Source organism: Polypterus senegalus, chromosome 1 (assembly GCF_016835505.1).
Source record: "Polypterus senegalus isolate Bchr_013 chromosome 1, ASM1683550v1, whole genome shotgun sequence".
NCBI lineage: Eukaryota > Metazoa > Chordata > Cladistia > Polypteriformes > Polypteridae > Polypterus > Polypterus senegalus.
The window spans coordinates 154,115,719-154,134,455 of record NC_053154.1 but is presented as its reverse complement, the minus strand read 5'-3'; the positions used below and the strand labels follow the sequence as shown (position 1 = coordinate 154,134,455).

The window sequence follows — 18,737 nt, the reverse complement described above, 5'->3', positions numbered from 1 at the left end:
CAGAGCAACATGGGCTCTCATAACACCTGAGCAGTGCCACAGACTGATCGACTCCATGCCACACCGCATTGCTGCAGTAATCCAGGCCAAAGGAGCCCCAACTAAATATTGAGTGCTGTACATGCTCATACTTTTCATGTTCATACCTTTCAGTTGGCCAACATTTCTAAAAATCCTTTTTGCATTGGTCTTAATTGATATTCTAATTTTCCGAGATACTGAATTTGGGACTTTCATTAGTTGTCAGTTATAATCATCAAAATTAAAAGAAATAAACATTTGAAATACATCAGTCTGTGTGTAATGAATGAATCTAATATACAAGTTTCACTTTTTGAATGGAATTACTGAAATAAATCAACTTTGTCATGATATTCTAATTTTATGACCGGCACCTGTATAATGGATCATGGAAGTCAGCCATATAGGGTTTATCAACTTATTTATTTTCGTTGTTGCCATGGTGAATGGAAAATTACCATTGTGTCTAAGGAGGAACTTGTAGGACTTAAATTATTGGCTGTATTTAAAGCAAAGTTAAGGTCATCCATAATGCAGAAGTATTGTAAGACTGTTGGGTGTCTAAAACTTGACTCATGTATTGCATGTGTTTCAAGATTAGTAGAGGACTCTCAATTTAATAATTGTGCAGTTGTGGATGATCAGATTTTAATTTGGTCTTCATGGCATTGGTTTCAAAAGAAGATGTAATGAGTTTTTGATCAATAATTTGGAAGATCGGCATATAATTTTTTTTTCAACTATTAGTGGGATAAAACACCACTTAAGTAATAAGAGTAGTGTCTGCACTTTATGTTGACGTATAAATATAGAATTAATTATAAGAATATAAGATGAACAATGTTTTTTCAGCTGAAATAATTGCAATTACTATTTTATTAGAATGGGTAAATGAGGTTAAGTCTAATACATCAGTTATTTTTAATGAGATTTATCATCTTTGCTTGTTTTAGATTTGACAAAATCATCAAATAGATTAGATCTTATACTGGAAATGAAACATGCCCTGATTGGCTTGTATATAAATAATTCATCCGTCCATCAGCCTATCCTGAGCAGGGTCATGGTACTTTGTACAACTGGAGCCTTTCCCAGCAGGCAGGTGCCAGTCCATTGGATGGCAAACACACATGTGCATCAGGGCAAATTTAGCAATGCCAATTTTCTTAAAATCCTTGTCTTTGGACTGTGAGAGGAAACCCACAAAGACTTTAGGCAGGGGCACTAGGGACTTGAACCCCGGTCGCATTGTTAATTTTTTGTGGGTACCTGCACATAAGGGAATGTAAGGTAATAAAAAAGGTTGATATATTAACAAACTTAACAAAAAACTTAAATAAATTTTAAAGTGCCATTAGGCAAATTTCAATTAAAATTTAAAAATTAAAAAGTTTCTACTGAGTGGCAAAATGGCAATACATTGAAAAAAGATGGCATTTGTTTTAGATAAAACCACTGATTAGAGATAAGAATACATATTTTCTGCAGTAAAGAAGGGAAAAATCCTCCTCCTCATTATTATTATATTCACAAACATACAATAGAATTGGATCAATGTGGTACTAAAGAAACAACATTACGCGATCTGTAGTTTGAAATATAGTATTCGTTAGAATCCTACTGGAAAATTTATCAAAAAGGACACCCCTTTAACAATCTGAAATACATTATTGTTAATATAATCGAGAGTAAACGCCTTTATTAAATATTTAAAAGACAATTGAAGTTTTCATACATTGTAGGAGTATTAGGAAATTAAACTTAAATAAATAATTACAGTTAAAACCTCCTTCCAGCAGGTGGCAGCAATAAGAGTATTGTTCATGATCCTGATTTGATAATGTTTAGAAGAACGGAAGAAATCGCTGTAGACAGTTCTTACCTGCAGATTGTGTTGATGTGTAGGCTTTGAACGTATCGTTATGGCTGGAAACTGTGTTTAAAATGTTATATATACATTTTAAAATAGAAAATGCAGGTCTAAGAGAAAACAAATAAGAACAGACTCGCAAGCTTCGAGAATAGTAATTACTTTCTGTTAGTACAACCCATTTCCTAAAATGCCAGCATCACATTTGATTCCGTTATAAAGTCTCGCGTATGTTTCAGTAAGGAGAAAAATATTTACTTTCGGTTTCTTTCCTCGTCACGATTTCTGGAAGCCACACTTTGTTTTGAAGATGCAGTTTGTAAGGTAAGAAAGAATACATGTAGGTTGGATTGCTTGTAAGACCTGTGCTTACGCGAATTACTTTGTACACATTATGGGCATATAATTTGCAAACTTTCAAAAGAGATAACACAGCGGTTTAGAAATGACATCTACTTTAATTTTATACTTGGGGACACGCCTTTATTTACTAGGTTTGTGAATGAGGGATACAAATAGTTTGATCTCGCGGTCTGTATATTTATGCTTCTTATGTTTATGTGTACAAATTGTGTTTTTAATGCAGCAACAGCTTTGAAACGCACTGTGAGGTGCAACTAATTGCTGATGGTGGAAGGGGAGCATCTTGAGGCCATGTCCAGCCATTATTTAGCTTGTGTCTAGATTGTAAAACTGAACTACTTTTACATATATGTCAAGATCTGTTTTGTGTGGTTTTTTAACTTTATTCTTCTCTTATTTAAAATTTATTTTAACCACATTGTTAAGCATTAGACATATTTTTATCATTAAGTACTTTAAAATCTACAGTACAGTAACAAGTCGAATGTGATTTGCGTCACTGCACTTATCCTAAAGCTACTACTTTATTTGAAAAAAAAAAATCTATATATATATATATTTATATGCGTATATATTACTCAAGACATGTCCATGGTATAAACAGAAGGATTGGCATACCAACCTAAAATCGAAAAATTCCGATAGCCTTGCTCTATAGTTACAAAATTCATGGCCACGGTTAACATGGCTAATGTCATTTTTTACTTTTCTTTGAAGAAAGCACAATGCCTCACATCAGAGAAGATTGGAAGGGCCGTCTCGGCTGTCATTGGCTGATTTCCTGTTGAGCTCTGAAGAAGAGAGTTTGTCGCAGATAGTGAGCAGCACTGTTGATGACACTGCGATGGGAGAGGATGATAATACAGTTACTGAGCTCTTTGGAACTCTACGAGGAAATGTTGTAGGGCTGAGGTACTATAATGGTGTAGTAAGTATCTAGTAGGAATTACTGCTAATGAGCTTTAATTTTGTCATAGTTATGGAGAAACATTATTTTTAATAAATGTGTGCATGGTATTGCTTAGAAGGGCAAGCAGTTTACATGTTTTACCAGAGTCATCATGGGTGTTTCCCCTAGTACTCTGTACCAAACGTATTTTGGGTTATGTTGATTGATGTTCAAAAGTGCCCTTCGATGAACTATTGGTCTTTTTGCCTTGTGCTCAGTGCTGCCCTACAATAGATAGGTTGTGTGGCAACCTCATTAGTAACGTCTGAAAGATATTTAAGATGCTTGTCAGTTTTTGTTTGTAAAAGTAAGACAATCAAGTATGTGTTTGCACATAAAAAATGAAATATGGTTTATTTGCATCCAGTATATAGGGTGCACATAAAGTGTACATGTACAGTGCATCTGGAAAGTATTCACAGCGCATCACTTTTTCCACATTTTGTTATGTTACAGCCTCTTTCCAAAATGAATTAAATTAATTTTTTTTCCTCAGAATTCTACACACAACACCCCATAATGACAACATGAAAAAAGTTTCCTTGAGGTTTTTGCAAATTTATTAAAAATAAAAAAACTGAGAAATCACATGTACATAAGTATTCATAGCCTTTGCTCAATACATAGTCGATAAATATTTGGCAGCAATTACAGCCTCAAGTCTTTTTCAATATGATGCCACAAGCTTGGCACACCTATCCTTGGCGAGTTTCGCCCATTCCTCTCAAGCTCCATCAGGTTGGATGAAGATCTCTCCAGAGATGTTCAATTGGATTCAAGTCTGGGCCACTCAAGCACATTCACAGAGTTGTCCTGAAGCCACTCCTTTGATATTGGCTGTGTGCTTAGGGTCGTTGTCCTGCTGAAAGATGAACCGTCTCCCCAGTCTAAGGTCAAGAGCGCCCTGGAGCAGGGTTTCATCCAGGATGTCTCTGTACATTGCTGCAGTCATCTTTCCCTTTATCCTGACTATTCTCCCAGTTCCTGCCGCTGAAAAACATCCCCACAGCGTGATGCTGCCACCACCATGATTCACTGTAGGGATGGTATTGGCCTGGTGATGAGCGGTGCTTGGTTTCCTCCAAACGTGACGCCTGGCATTCACACCATACATTTCAATCTTTGTCTCGTCAGACCAGTCCTGGTGGTTTTGAACTTCTTCCACTTACGAATGATGGAGGCCACTGTGCTCATTGGGACCTTCAAAGCAGCAGAATTTTATCTGTAACCTTCCCCAGATTTGTGCCTCGAGACAATCCTGTCTTGGAGGTCTACAGACAATTCCTTTGACTTCATGCTTGGTTTGTGCTCTGACATGAACTGTCAACTGTGGGACCTTATATAGACAGGTGTGTGCCTTTCCAAATCATGTCCAATCAACTGAATTTACCACAGGTGGACTCCAATTAAACTGCAGAAACATCTCAAGGATGATCATGGGAAACAGGATGAACCTGAGCTCAATTTTGAGCTTCACGGCAAAGGCTGTGAATACTTATGTACATGTGCTTTGTCAGTTTTTTTATTTTTAATACATTTGCAAAAATCTCAAGTAAACAAGTAAACTTTTTTTATGTTGTCATTATGGGGTGTTGTGTGTAGAATTCTGAGGAAAAAAATGAATTTAATCCATTTTGGAATAAGGCTGTAACATAACAAAATGTGGAAAAGGTGATGAGTTGTGAATACTTTCCGGATGCACTATATTTATTTTCTTTTTAATGAAGTAGCATTTTAATTCTTTCCTTTCACCCTAACGTGATGTATTGTTCTGTGAACAGCAGTAGTTGTTAATGTTTTTATTTGAGTTTAGATATTTTATTTATGCAATATACTGTTTTCTAAGGCTTGAAGATATTAAAACGTTTAGATTACCTATAGACCTTTTGTTCTTTTAAAAGGTTAACAAAAATGAAATGGTGGCACTTGTCAGAGAGCCTAATAATCCATATGACAGCAATGCCATCCAAGTAAACAACATTTATGGAGATAAAGTAGGGCACATTAAGAAAGAGCTGGCAGTGCCTTTGGCTTTTGTCATGGACAACAATCTTGCAAAAATTGAAGGGTATGTATTAAACTTCACAGACATAAGATAGCTTTTACATTTTCTTTCCTTGCCTATTGTGATTGAGCTTATTATTTTAACATATTTTTGAATGGCTAATTCAGGTTCTTATCCCAACCTTTCTGTTTATTGGGGGGATTCTGGTTTTTAACATTCCAGTTCTGGCTTATTTTGCAACCTGATAAATGAGATTATTATAGTTATTGCTTTGTGAGTGTGCAATATTTATCCAGTATAACCGTTTCAAAGCTCCTATGGAAAAACTGAGAAAAGAATAAACTTAAGGTTAAGATTTTGATGTAAAACCGATTAAAAGAACTTTGCTAACTGTGTAGTATATTTTTGTAATTTTCAGCAAGTATGTTAAAGCATTTTTGCACAGAAATTTAAATTAATATTTTTTTTTTTGTCCTGCCACAGGATTGTTCCCTTTGGTGTAACAAATTCTTTTACAATGCCTGTTAATTTGCAGTTCTGGGGAAAGACTGAAAACAGATCTGCTGTTATTGATAAGCTTAACAGACATGGATATAAACTAGCACCATCTTCCAAATTACCTGGTATTTTCTGCTTACTATTTTTTTTCTTTTATTATAAATTGAAAAACACCTTCAATAAATAATACACTGTTTGTTGTAATGATTGCATGATAATAAATTAAACTTTTTAAAAATTGCCCAGGACCACTGAGGGCAGGGATAGATTGAAGATGCTTATGGAGTGTGTGTGGTTGTGCTTGTGGGTTTCTTTGGCTCTTTGCATGTACTTTTATAGAAAGTATAAATGTTTGCTTTTGAAAAAACAAAATAACATCTCTTTGTCTATTCTTCTTAATGTTGATTTAGTGAATAGAATAACCCTGTAACCTACTTTGCCTTGTTAAAGAAGCCCAGGATATTTTGAATTGGAAATTGTTTTTTTCCCTTTTGCATACAAAGCTAAAATCTCAAACTGAACAACGTGTGTATGAAAGGATTATTGTGTAGGGCAATGGTCGCACTTCTGCTTGCAGTAAGGAGACCAGGGGCGGTGTCCTGGGTCCTTCCTGTGTGGAGTTTGGATGTTCTCCCCATATCTGTGCGTGTTTCCTCTAGAGGTGTGTGATATTGGCAAAAAAGATATCTCTGTATTTCCTGGGACTTGAACAATAATGATAGTTAGATAATATTTTGCATCCTTTGTCTGTAAAAGTCTTATTGATCTAGCTTGGCCTTGTTAATAGGATATTAATTGTAGCTTACTAATTAGATTAATGGAGACAACAGTTAAGGAAAACAGTATTTGCTTAAAATGAAGTAAAATAACACAAAAACATTAAAATCACCAGTTAAAATTGTTACTGAGAGATCAAGCAGTGCAAGCATGACTAAACTATTTCAAAGTGGCCTACAGGATTTACACAAGAAATTACACGAAGACCAACAAAATTGAGAGCATTTTAAACAGACACCTTAATGTAAGCAAGATATGAATCACCGGTATACTTCTGAAGAAGTTACACAACTATTATTTAAGTAAACTAGTGTTTTAATGTGTGATAGACATGGGGATCTCCCCGGTGTAACAACAATTGGGAGAAATTTTAGCATAGGGTTTATAAAGGATGATATCAACAATGACTCCCCAATATATCTTGCAATGTACACATTACAAAATTATTCTTTGACACAATCTTTCCAGTAACTGAAAAATATTGCTTACAGTACAAGTAGAACAATGAAAACTGGCATCTGATCGGCCACATCATTGAGCTTACAAAGCATCCATGAAGTTACTTATGAACTAACTCTAGTAATAACAGAAGCATTTGTGTGTGTTTTGGCTTTTTTTGAACTCTTTCAGGGCTGATGCCGACTTTTGTCAAAATGAGGAGTTGATGATGGTAATTGACTGTAAACTGTGACAAAACCAACTGTTATGTTTTAGTTGGCCTCTCGTTGCTAGAAGGAAAGTTAGATTCATTAGTTTGACTGAGATTTCCTGCGCTCCTGTGAATAGCAAGGTGCAAGCAACGAAATGAAATGGGTTTTCTTGCCCAGGCAGCTGCACAAAAACCTAAGATCACTATGCTGTATGCCAAGTGTCAGCTGTCATTGGACTCTGGAGCCATCTGGAGCGATTGCTCATGCAACTATGCTACTATGCTACTATGCTCATGCTACTATCTAGGAATCTGATGGACAAATATGAGTTTTGTGGATTCCTGGAGAATGCTATTCTCAGGCCTGCGTAGTGCTTACTGTAAAGTTTGATGGAGGAGGAATAGTGGTCTTTGATTTGTTTTAAAGGGTTTGGGCTGGGCCCCTTGGTTCCAGTGAAGGGTATAAAAGCAGCTGTAAGTGAAGACATTTTAGACAATTGTGTGTTTTCAACTTTGTGGTAACAGTTTGGGTAAGTTCCTTTTCTGTTGTAACATGCTTGTGCCTCTGTACACAAAAACAGGTTCATAAAGACATGGTTTGAAGTTTTTAGTGGAAGAAATCAAGTGGCCCGCACAGAGCCCTGACCTCAACCCTACTGAATGCTTTTCTGAAGAATTAGGATACAGTTTACGATCCAGGTCTTCTCGCCTAACATCACAAATGCTCTTTTGGCTGAATGTGTACAAATTCCCTGTAACGTTGCACATCAAAATCTTGTAGAAAGCCTTCCTCCTAAAAAGGAAGGCTTATATAGCTTCAAAGGGAAGGGTCAACTCCATATTAATACTCATAGTTTTGGAATGGGATGCCCAACAACAAACTTATATAGATGTGATGGTCAGGCCATGTTTGACCATATAGTGTGTGTGTATATATGTGTGTGTGTATATATATATTTTTTTTTTTTTTTTGTTTTTAATTTTGTGAACTAGAAGTGTATATGTATTGAGAAACACAAAAATAGCATCTGTTGACTCAAAAGTTATTTGGACCACTTGAAGGAAGGAGCAGGCTTTAAGCACTAGCAAGGGGTTACTTGTGGAAAAATCTCCGAAAGTTTATACTTCTGGGTTAGAAAATACTGTTGGGAAGGCCTAGTGGCTTTGCATCGGAGTTCAGAGTGGAGGCCCCCCATTCTGTCTACAACGAGGAATATCACAAGAACTGATATTTTAGTCCTAAGTCGATGCCAAAGTTCCAAAAGTGTAACCGTTACCTGCTTTTTTTCAGAATCAGTAGTACTGAATGAGAGTCAGTACTGTATTCAAACATAACTGCATTTAGAGAAATTACTATGGAAGGCACAATAATGCATGAGAAGAACGTGAGTAAAAGCTACTAATAAAAATGACTTACAGTGGTGTTAATGCAGCACCATTTCAGCACTCATTGAAAGGAAAAACAGCAGAGGTCAAGAAAGGATTTATGTTCAAGACAGGAGAATTTCAGCATACAATTACAGGAATCATACTTATTATCACAGTATTTATAAAAAAAAAAAAAAAAAAAGGCGAAACACAAGCTCACAGTCTTATTTTTTTTCCCCATTGTGAAGTTCAGAAATAGATACATGTGTGCTTTGAGAGCAAGATAACATGACCGATTGGATGAGATGTAATTGTTTAGTTTGTACTGTCACAAACTTATAAGAGGAGCAAAATTGATAGTGAGGTGAATTGCTTTTTAATATAGTGATCTACAGTGGTGTGAAAAACTATTTGCCCCCTTCCTGATTTCTTATTCTTTTGCATGTTTGTCACACAAAATGTTTCTGATCATCAAACACATTTAACCATTAGTCAAATATAATACAAGTAAACACAAAATGCAGTTTTTAAATGATGGTTTTTATTATTTAGGGAGAAAAAAAAATCCAAACCTACATGGCCCTGTGTGAAAAAGTAATTGCCCCCTAAACCTAATAACTGGTTGTGCCACCCTTAGCAGCAATAACTGAGATGAAAAATCATTGAGATGTTTCTTAGCAAAATTGAGACGAGCCCTAATGTTCTTTTTGCTTAACAGTGGTTTGCGTCTTGGAAATCTGCCATGCAGGCCGTTTTTGCCCAGTCTCTTTCTTATGGTGGAGTCGTGAACACTGACCTTAATTGAGGCAACTGAGGCCTGAGGTTCTTTAGACGTTGTCCTGGGGTCTTTTGTGACCTCTCGGATGAGTCGTCTCTGCGCTCTTGGGGTAATTTTGGTCGGCCGGCCACTCCTGGGAAGGTTCACCACTGTTCCATGTTTTTGCCATTTGTGGTTCGCTGGAGTCCCAAAGCTTTAGAAATGGCTTTATAACCTTTACCAGACTGATAGATCTCAATTACTTCTGTTCTCATTTGTTCCTGAATTTCTTTGGATCTTGGCATGATGTCTAGCTTTTGAGGTGCTTTTGGTCTACTTCTCTGTGTCAGGCAGCTCCTATTTAAGTGATTTCTTGATTGAAACAGGTGTGGCAGTAATCAGGCCTGGGGGTGGCTAAGGAAATTGAACTCAGGTGTGATATACCACAGATAGGTTATTTTTTAACAAGGGGTAATTACTTTTTCACACAGGGCCATGTAGGTTTGGATTTTGTTCTCCCTAAATAATAAAAACCATCATTTTAAAAACTGCATTTTGTGTTTACTTGTGTTTTATTTGACTAATGGTTAAATGTGTTTGATGATCAGAAACATTTTGTGTGACAAACATGCAAAAGAATAAGAAATCAGGAAGGGGGCAAATAGTTTTTCACACCACTGTACACAGCTTCAAAAAAGTAATGAAGGCTTCACATTCATTGTCTGATTACATCAAACATATCTACAGATGTCTGTCTGTCCATCCATACGTCCATTTTCTCACTGGTTTGTCTAGTTAAGGAATGTAGGAAAAAATCTATACTGCACCCAGTGTTATGCAGGATTGTACACACTGGCAGCACTAACAACAGTTGTAGTAAGTAAAAATTGAGGCAAGTTTCAGAAAAAGTGGCTATTTGACACATGCAATGAAATGAGCTGCTTATATTTATGTTAATATGATAATGATACAATAGTGTTTGAAGTTGTATTTTAGTATTGATTTTAAGCAGTGTTTTTTTAGCTACTGGAGAGAAAATATCACAGAATAAATTTGGGATGTACACATAAGGTAATGATGAAATCTCCCTTTATAACCCCTGACATCGTCCCAAGACTTAAAAATTCCTTCCATTTCTTGTTGCACTGGGGAATCTCAATGTCTATCGCACTTTAAAATTCAAGCCCTGCATTGTATTTTGATATTTATGAATTCCAATTCCAGTTTACTTAAATGGTAGTTGAGTATGTAGTTGATGGATAAGCCAATATTTTAAATAGGTATTGAATATTGTGAAATTTCACTGTTTGTATCAAATACAAAAAGTCTGGTATTGTGACATCCCCACCCACCATAACAAGCAGTATGGTTCCCTCTTTCTAAGTATAAACCCTTTATTGCCACATGTTGATCTGGAGCTGTTTGTGTAGACCTTCTGTCGCTCTCTCACTATTCTGATAACTTGGAATCATATTTTTAAATATGTTCCAAATTGCATATAAAATGAATGAATTCTTGAGAATAATTTGCATATTGTTTACTCTTAAGGGAATTTACAAATATCCTGCTGTAATTATAAATATTTTAGATTAAGAGCTGCTTACAAGTTGTAGTCAATTGCATTAGTTTTCACTTATGATGATTACTTTTGTGACTTCTATATCTTCATAACTTTTTTAGCTTCTGAGAGGAATTCCTATTTTTCATCAATGGCATTTTCTCCAGGAAGACCAAAACTCGCTGCAGTTCGAATTACAAATGAGGAGGTATGTATCTCTCTCTGTCTCTCTTTATTTTTATACAGATATATATATAGCTATCTCTGACACTGCTCCATGGTGGCTGTTTTGCTTATATGGCAGGGTAAAGATCGGAGTACTACATTCTTAGGACTGAATTGCAATTTGATTATTTGGGTAGTTAACCTATCAGGTAACGCTTGTGGTTGGTGAAAAAGCCAAATGAAATACACTGTGATTTAGTGTTGTACCATAACAAAATGTGAACTCTTCCACTCTTCTCTTTTATAATGACTGTATATACAGTAGCATTCAAAAGATTGGAATCATCCTGAAATTGTTATGTGTTTGATAGACGCAGAGTCACAGTCAATGCAGGTGATAGAATGGTCCTTATGGATGATGCTGCAATTGTGACCCGCATGGCTTGTTACTTTGAACAGCTGTTTAAAGCTGATCCTCTGGCTAGGACGTTGGACATCTCTGGATCCATTGTTCTTGGGGCTGTTCCTACAATTAGCTGTGAACCATCTCACAGGTGGTGAACCAGCTGAAGGTAGGGAAGGCTGCAGACATCTGTGGTATCCGGGGTGAACTTCTCCAAGCTGGTGGTAAGGCAGTCCTCCTTGTATTGCAAACAATCTTTGCTTCCATTTGGGAGATGGGCATCATCCCTACTGACTTTTAAAACAGGACTTGTCTGGAAAGGGAAGTGTGATTGCCTGGATTGGGGCAACTGCAGAGTGGAGGCAGAATATCTGCGTTTTTCCCAGGTGATACTGGGGTTCTTTGGGGTTTGTTCTTGCTGCTACACTGTTCAATGCTTGCAGGGTTGTGGGATCCAGTGGCTGTGGAACATCTGTTGATGAAGAAAGATCATTGATGTTGACTTTGCTGATGATGTTGTGATCTTTGCGGAGTCAATGGAGGCTCTGATCAGGGCTCTCGAGAGACTGAGTTAGGAGTCTGGTGTTTGGGCTTGCCAGTGTTCTTTGGTAAAGAACCAAGATTCAGGCCTTTAATGACCTCTTGGGCACAGCCATCAGCAGTGTGTCTGTCTGTGGAGAGAGTGTCGAGGTTGTTGAGAGGTTTACTTACCTTGGCAGTGACATTCACATCTCTGGTGATTCTTACTATGAAGTTAGTAGACAGATTGGGAGAGCATGGTGCTGGGAGGGGTACATAAGCTCTCTGGAAAGGGGTGTGCTCCCGTAACCTTTGCAAAAGAACAATGGTCCAAGTCTCTGTTGTGCTTTTGCTATATGGGTGTGAGACAAGGACATTATCCAGTGACCTTAGATGAAGACTTGACTCCTTCATTACGGTGTCTCTGTGAAGTATCGTTGGGTACCGTCGGTTTGACTTTATATTGAAAGAGCAGTTGCTCACAAGAGTCTCAAATTAGAGATATTACCTGCATTGATTGGGAGTGTCAATTACAGCACTATGACCATATGGCACCTATCCACCATTGTGATCCGGCTCACAGGATCCTCATTGTTAAGGATCCAAGCGGCTGGACCAGGCCAAGGGGATGTCCATGTAACACCTGGCTGCAGAAGATAGATGGCCATTTCCTACTGGACATTTTGTGTCTGCCTAGGCGGTTGCCAACTAGGATCCTGAGCTGTTTTGTTGTTTGGTATTTGCGGCAACTCGCTATACCAGTGCATATTCCCTGACCTGTCCTGATAGAAATTGATACTTGTTTTATCAAAGTACCAATAAAACTAATAAAAATATAGTGAAGACATTACTAATGTTTCAAATGGATATTAATACTTGAAAATACTAATGTATAATTTATTAGTCTATGATTAGAGTGTAAAGCCCCATTATCAACAGCCACTACTCCATTGTCCCAATGGTGAACTTTTCTAACATCCATAATAAGTCATGTTAGACGCTAATTGGTTATTTGAGAAACTAGGACAGGCCTTCTAAGCAGAGCTTCTAAATGACAGCAGAGAATGGACTTAGTTAAGCAATTGGGGTTCCTAGAAAGCATCATGCATCCAACTCTCTGCCTGGATATGATCATTTTTTCAGAGGCCATCTAGCTTATGATCATCGTGGAGTTCACTGTGTAATAGGAAGAGCACTTGGAAGAAGCCATTGAGCAGAAATGTGCAAAGTAGCAGGACCTAGTATAACAATGTCATAGGCAAGATCAGTAATCACTGTGTCAGCTTATGAAGTTGCCCTCTCAGGGATTTGCAGGGTGCTCGCTGTGCAAAACTCTAATGCTACTGGGCGTCACAGGGGTGGAAAAAAGGAAGGCCATCAGATCAGCTACTGAAGCCACAGAAAGACTTACTTACCAGGTGTCTCTAGATTAAGCGGGCAGATCTATATTCAGTTGCTGATAGGATACAATACTTGATCAGCCTCAAACTCAAGATGACCCTAGGTTACATGACTGAAGATGCACCAAAAACATATTAGTAGGATGTGTTTCACTGTAAGCTAATCAATTATAAATCAAGTTGTTTTAAGCAGAAATAGCAATTTGCAGTACGTTGGTTTGGAAAAGTGCAGAGAAGAGATACTGAGTATATTGAGAGAAGAATGCTAAAGATAGAGCTGCCAGAGAAGAGGAAAAGAGAAAGGCCTAAGAGAAGGTTTATAGATGTGTTGAGAGAGGACATGCAGGTGATGGGTGTAACAGAATAAGATGTAGAGGACAGAAAGATGTGGAAGAAGATGATCTGATGTGGCAACCCCTAACAGGAGCAGCCGAAAGAAGAAGTAATGTCTATATTTTTAAACCAGTTTAATGATACTTTGATTAAAAAATACCAATTTCTATCAAACATATGAAAATTTCTGGGTGGTTCCAAACTTTTCAATGCTAGTGTTTGTGTGTACATATATACAGTGGAAATTAACATTGATACAATAAAAAATAAGAATATTTTTTGTGTTTTTCTAAGAAATATTATTTCCTAAAATTGCTAGAACAGCACAGATTTTGTTCTACACATGGTACACCTGATTCAGTTTAAAAAAGTCATGGGCATTTCAATCAAAAGTGTAGGGGATCTGTCAAAATTACTTGAATGGTGTCTGCTGTGAAATATATAAACAGTGTGCAGAGACCAGGAAGTGGAGATTGTTTGGAAGTTATAAATGTCGGTAGACTGTCCATGACTCAAAACTGGCTTTTAATCAAAACACACAATCTGCAAAGTGTCTAAGGAGGTGGAGTCTTTTAGTTTTAAATTCTAAATTTTGTTTTTTATATATTTACTAGCTGAAATACCCAGCGTTGCCTGGGAGGGAAAACAAAAAAGTTTTTTCTAAATTGTTTGAGAAAAATATAATAAAAAAAACCCCACAACTTTAAAAATAAAAATAAATTAACAAACAATCAAGACTTGCTAATGTGTTTTTCTTACAGTCTTGCATGTATGTTATCATCCAGTTGACGCTCGGAGCCGGCCAACTCCATTTAATTTCAAAACCAACAGGGGCGCGGTGGTGCTCAAACATAAAGAATGCTGGCAGTCGCCTCCAGTTCACCATCTGGTGGTCGTTCCGAGTGTCAACTGGATGATAACATACATACAAGACCGTAAGATCACCCCCATCCTACCCAGAAGGGGGGTGGGTTGCGGCTGATTTCACCCTACTGTATTTTTAGTCAACCAACGAGTAAAATGTGTACCAAGTTTCATGAAAATCGCTCCAGCCGTTCAGACATGATGCTGGAACATACATACACACATTGACTTTTATATACATTAAATCCTGTATTCAGTCTGACTTGTTGTGTTCTACTGGCTTGATTTAGAAAATCTCAATGTTGGGAACAAAAATTGAATAAATTATTTTGTAAAATGGAACAGTAAAATCATATGGTCACAACAGTCAAATCCAGCAAACCTATTTAATAAGAAATTACTAAGAAAACAAAGTGTGTTCAATCAGACAGCCACTAAATTCACAATTCCACTTATTGCATTCAGGTTACATTTTCATGGTTCCAAATATAAAAATAATACTCTTTATCCCAAACATGCACAGGCTTTAATCATGGTTTGTAAAGTTATTCTCATTAGTCAAATATATGTTGGGTACATTTTATATGTAATATAATCTGATGTTATACCATAAGTACTGTGTTCAACACTATATTTCTTCGTAACGTGTGTATATTTGATAGCTTATTTCTTTGTTGCTGTGTCTTTACTGGGATGCTGTGGGCTTTCTGTGAAAATTACTGAAATGCTAAATTTACCTCTTGAGGCAATAAAATTAAATAATATAAGTATTGTGTAGTTTTTTTGTTTGGATAAACCATATTTCTTTTGTCTGTTTAAAACCAAAAATGTTATGTTGAATGAAAATATAAATCGAGCATGTCTAATGATATACAGTCAAACTTTAGTAGTAATAACAGGTTTTAATGTTAAATTCATGAAGAGATTTCTTAAATATTAAGATTTCTTTTTGTAATTCTTAGTTGAAAAATGAGTTTGATAAACTGTTTGAAAATCTAACTGAAGACAAAGCTAAGGAAATGGAACCAGCAGACGTAAGTGTAAAAGTAAATACTTATAACAGAGTGAGTTGTTATGTGGAGTGATAGCAGAGTGTGTATGTTCCTGAGAGTCTGGAATGGAGAGTCCAGTTGGAGGATTGAAAAATTTGGTATGTTTAGGGGATATTAAAAGTGTTCATATAATTTTTTATAAAATACTTGTAGGATTAGTATAGGTGAAATTTTTGTGACAGCCTTATGTAGTAATAAATTAACTTATTTTTTTAATAGTATTTGTGTCCATATTTATTTTTTCTTTGGCACAACTTGTGTAATTTGTTTTGAGAGTTTAGCCCATTTTTAACAACATTTATGTAAATGTATTAGTAGTCCCAAAGAAAATAAAGTTTTTATGTTTAAAGAAAATAATAAATATAGTAAAACAAAAGACATATGTTTCAGAACACCTTCACATACGTGTCTGAATTGTTTGAGCACCTGAATGCACCGAATTATTGTGGACATTTTTTATTTTGTTTTTATTGCTGTTATACATTTTATTCTGCATAATTTAAAGATTGTACTCTAAAAACCTATTTTTAAAATTTCACATGAAAAGCATTTATTATATATATACAATAAACAGTATCATCTTAATGTTTATAGAATGCCACTTCCACTGGATTCTTTGTTTCATCCATACATTTTATTAACGTAAATGCACTATATGGTCACATCTGTATGAGCTTGTTGGACATCCCGAGTTGACCTCCCCTTTGTGCCAGCAACAGCTTCCACTTATCTACAAAAAAAGGCTTTCTACAATATTGTGTGTATGTTGGAATTTGTGCCAAAAGAGCCTTTGTGAAGTCAGGTACTGATGTTGGATAAGAACACCTGTTTCTCAGTCTGTATTATAATTCATTATAAAGGTTTTAAATAAGTTTGAAGTCAGAGCTCTGTGCAGGCCACTTGAGTTCCATCCATTCATTATCCAACCCACTATATCCTAACCACAGGATCACGAGGGTCTGCTAGAGCCAATCCCATCCAATACAGGGCGCAAGGCAGAAAACAAACCCCGGGCAGGGCGCCAGCCTACTGCAGGACACACGTACACACACACACCCACACACCAAGCACACACTAGAGACAATTTGGAAATGCCAATGCACCTAACCTGCATTTCTTTGGACTGTGGGAGGAAGCTGGAGTACCTGTAGGAAACCCACGCAGACACGGGGAGAACATGCAAACTCCACACAGGGAGGACCTGGAAAGCGAACCCGAGTCTCCTAACTGTGAGGCACCACTTGAGTTCCTTCATACCAAACTCTTCAAACCAAACCATGTTTATATGGACCTGGCTTTGTGCATAAAGACTCAGTCATTCTGAAATAGATAAAGGTCCTTCCCCAAACTGTTGCCACAAAGTTGAATGCACAGAATTGTCTAAAATATATTTTGTATGCTGTAGCATTAACAGTACCCTTCACTGGAACCAAGGGACATAGCCCAAAACCTGAAAAGCAGTCACAGACAATTATCTGTCTTCTAGCAAACTTCACAGTAGGCACTATGTATTGCTCAAGGTAGTGTTCTCCTTGTATTTGCCAAACACCGAATCATCCATTTGACTGACAGTGAAGTATGATTCATCATTCCAGAGAGCACATTTGCACTGCTTCATGCTTAACACCACTCCAGCTGGCACTTAAAATTGAACATAGCAGTCTTAGGCTTGTTTGCAGCTGTTCGTCTATGGAAACCAATTTTGTGAAGCTCACAACAAATGTTCTTGTGCTGCCATTGCTTCCAGAGGTGGTTTGGATCTCTGTTGTGTATGATGTTACAGAGGGTAGGTGATTTTTTTTTTACACTTAATGGTCCCGCTGTGTGAGTTTACATGGTTTACCAGTTCGTAGCTTAGTTATTGTTACTCCTAGATGCTTTCACTGCATAATAACATCACTTACAATTCACCGGGCCAGATCTAGCAGAGCATACTTGTAGAAAAGGTGACATTCTATGACAGTACCACAGTTAAAGTCACTGAGGTCTTCAGTACAACCCATTGTACCACCAATGGAGATTACATGGCTATGTGCTTGATTTTATGCACCTGTTAACAGTGGGTGCATGTGAAACACCGGAATTCAGTAATTTGTAGAGGTTTCCACATACTTTTGGTGCAGTATGGTTCATGTAGGCTATGTTCTGATTCACCTTATACATAAATGTATTGAAATAAGAAATGGACAGTGTGAGAGAAGTATGTTCTGTAGATATGGTTTTCAGACTTTACAGAAATAATAAAGGCAGTATTGGTTTGTTTTAGGCCATTGGTACACCTTTACTCCCTCACCAAAAGCAGGCCCTGGCATGGATGGTGACTCAAGAAAACAGCAACGATTTGCCACCATTTTGGGAGCAGAAAAACGATATGTACTACAACCTCCTTACAAACTTTGCTGTCCGAGATAAACCAACTCATGTGCTTGGAGGGCTTTTAAGTGATGAAATGGGTTTGGTAAGTGAGATTTTGGATACACTAGCATTCTTCCTAGGGCTTTACAACTATTACTTAAAAGTAATGCTGCATTCATTGCCTATCCTTATACAGTATATCTGGTGTCAGTCTAATTGAGCACATGGTACATTGGCCCCTGTGGCATGTCACTCTGCCTTTTTCTAATAATGAAAACATAAAACATTATTCATGGCTTGAGTTTTGCTAGATAACAATTTTATCATGTTATTAATACTTAGTGTTTAATTTTTACATAACAGTAGTTCCGTTCTTTCCCTACCCATCTATCTTTGTAACCTGCTTATCCATGGCAGCTGGAACCTATCCCAGCAATCAGAGGGTGCAAAACAGGAATATTTCAGGGCAAACACATACACCTAAACCTACACACTAGGGCCAGTTTAACAATGCCCAAACTCCCTTAACTCGTATATCTTTTGACTGTGAGAGAAACTGAAAGACTGCGAGAAAAGTGGAGCATCCAGAGGAAACCCGCACAGACTTTGGCAAAACATGCAAAATTTGCTCAGGGACACCCGGGACCTGAACTCTGGTCATCTCATTGACATGCAGCAGTGCTACTTCTTTGCCACCATGGTATCCTAGTTCTTTTCCCAATCATTGTGGTTTTTGTTTTTTCATTAGTATATAAAGATTGCATATGCCTTATGTAGTTTTAATACATTTTTAATATGTAATAACCCACAAAACACTTGTGTGAAAATTTA

At 36.9% G+C, this 18,737-nt stretch overlaps 1 protein-coding gene across 3 annotated transcripts in view; it reads left to right on the top strand.

Moving 5' to 3' along the window:
- Positions 1-1,881: 1,881 nt before the first annotated feature.
- The window catches only part of hltf (helicase-like transcription factor), a 110,036-nt gene continuing 93,180 nt past the window's right edge, over positions 1,882-18,737 (top strand). For 2 of the 3 annotated variants that reach the window (XM_039760688.1, XM_039760680.1), the window contains exons 1-7: positions 1,882-2,215; positions 2,972-3,182; positions 5,105-5,271; positions 5,692-5,831; positions 10,938-11,023; positions 15,462-15,533; positions 17,818-18,009. In XM_039760688.1, coding sequence (XP_039616622.1) covers positions 2,202-2,215; positions 2,972-3,182; positions 5,105-5,271; positions 5,692-5,831; positions 10,938-11,023; positions 15,462-15,533; positions 17,818-18,009 — 882 coding nt within the window. In that variant the 5' untranslated portion in view covers positions 1,882-2,201. Of the gene's footprint in view, positions 2,216-2,971; positions 3,183-5,104; positions 5,272-5,691; positions 5,832-10,937; positions 11,024-15,461; positions 15,534-17,817; positions 18,010-18,737 lie in introns of those variants that run through there. The other variant, XM_039760695.1, reaches the window with a different exon arrangement.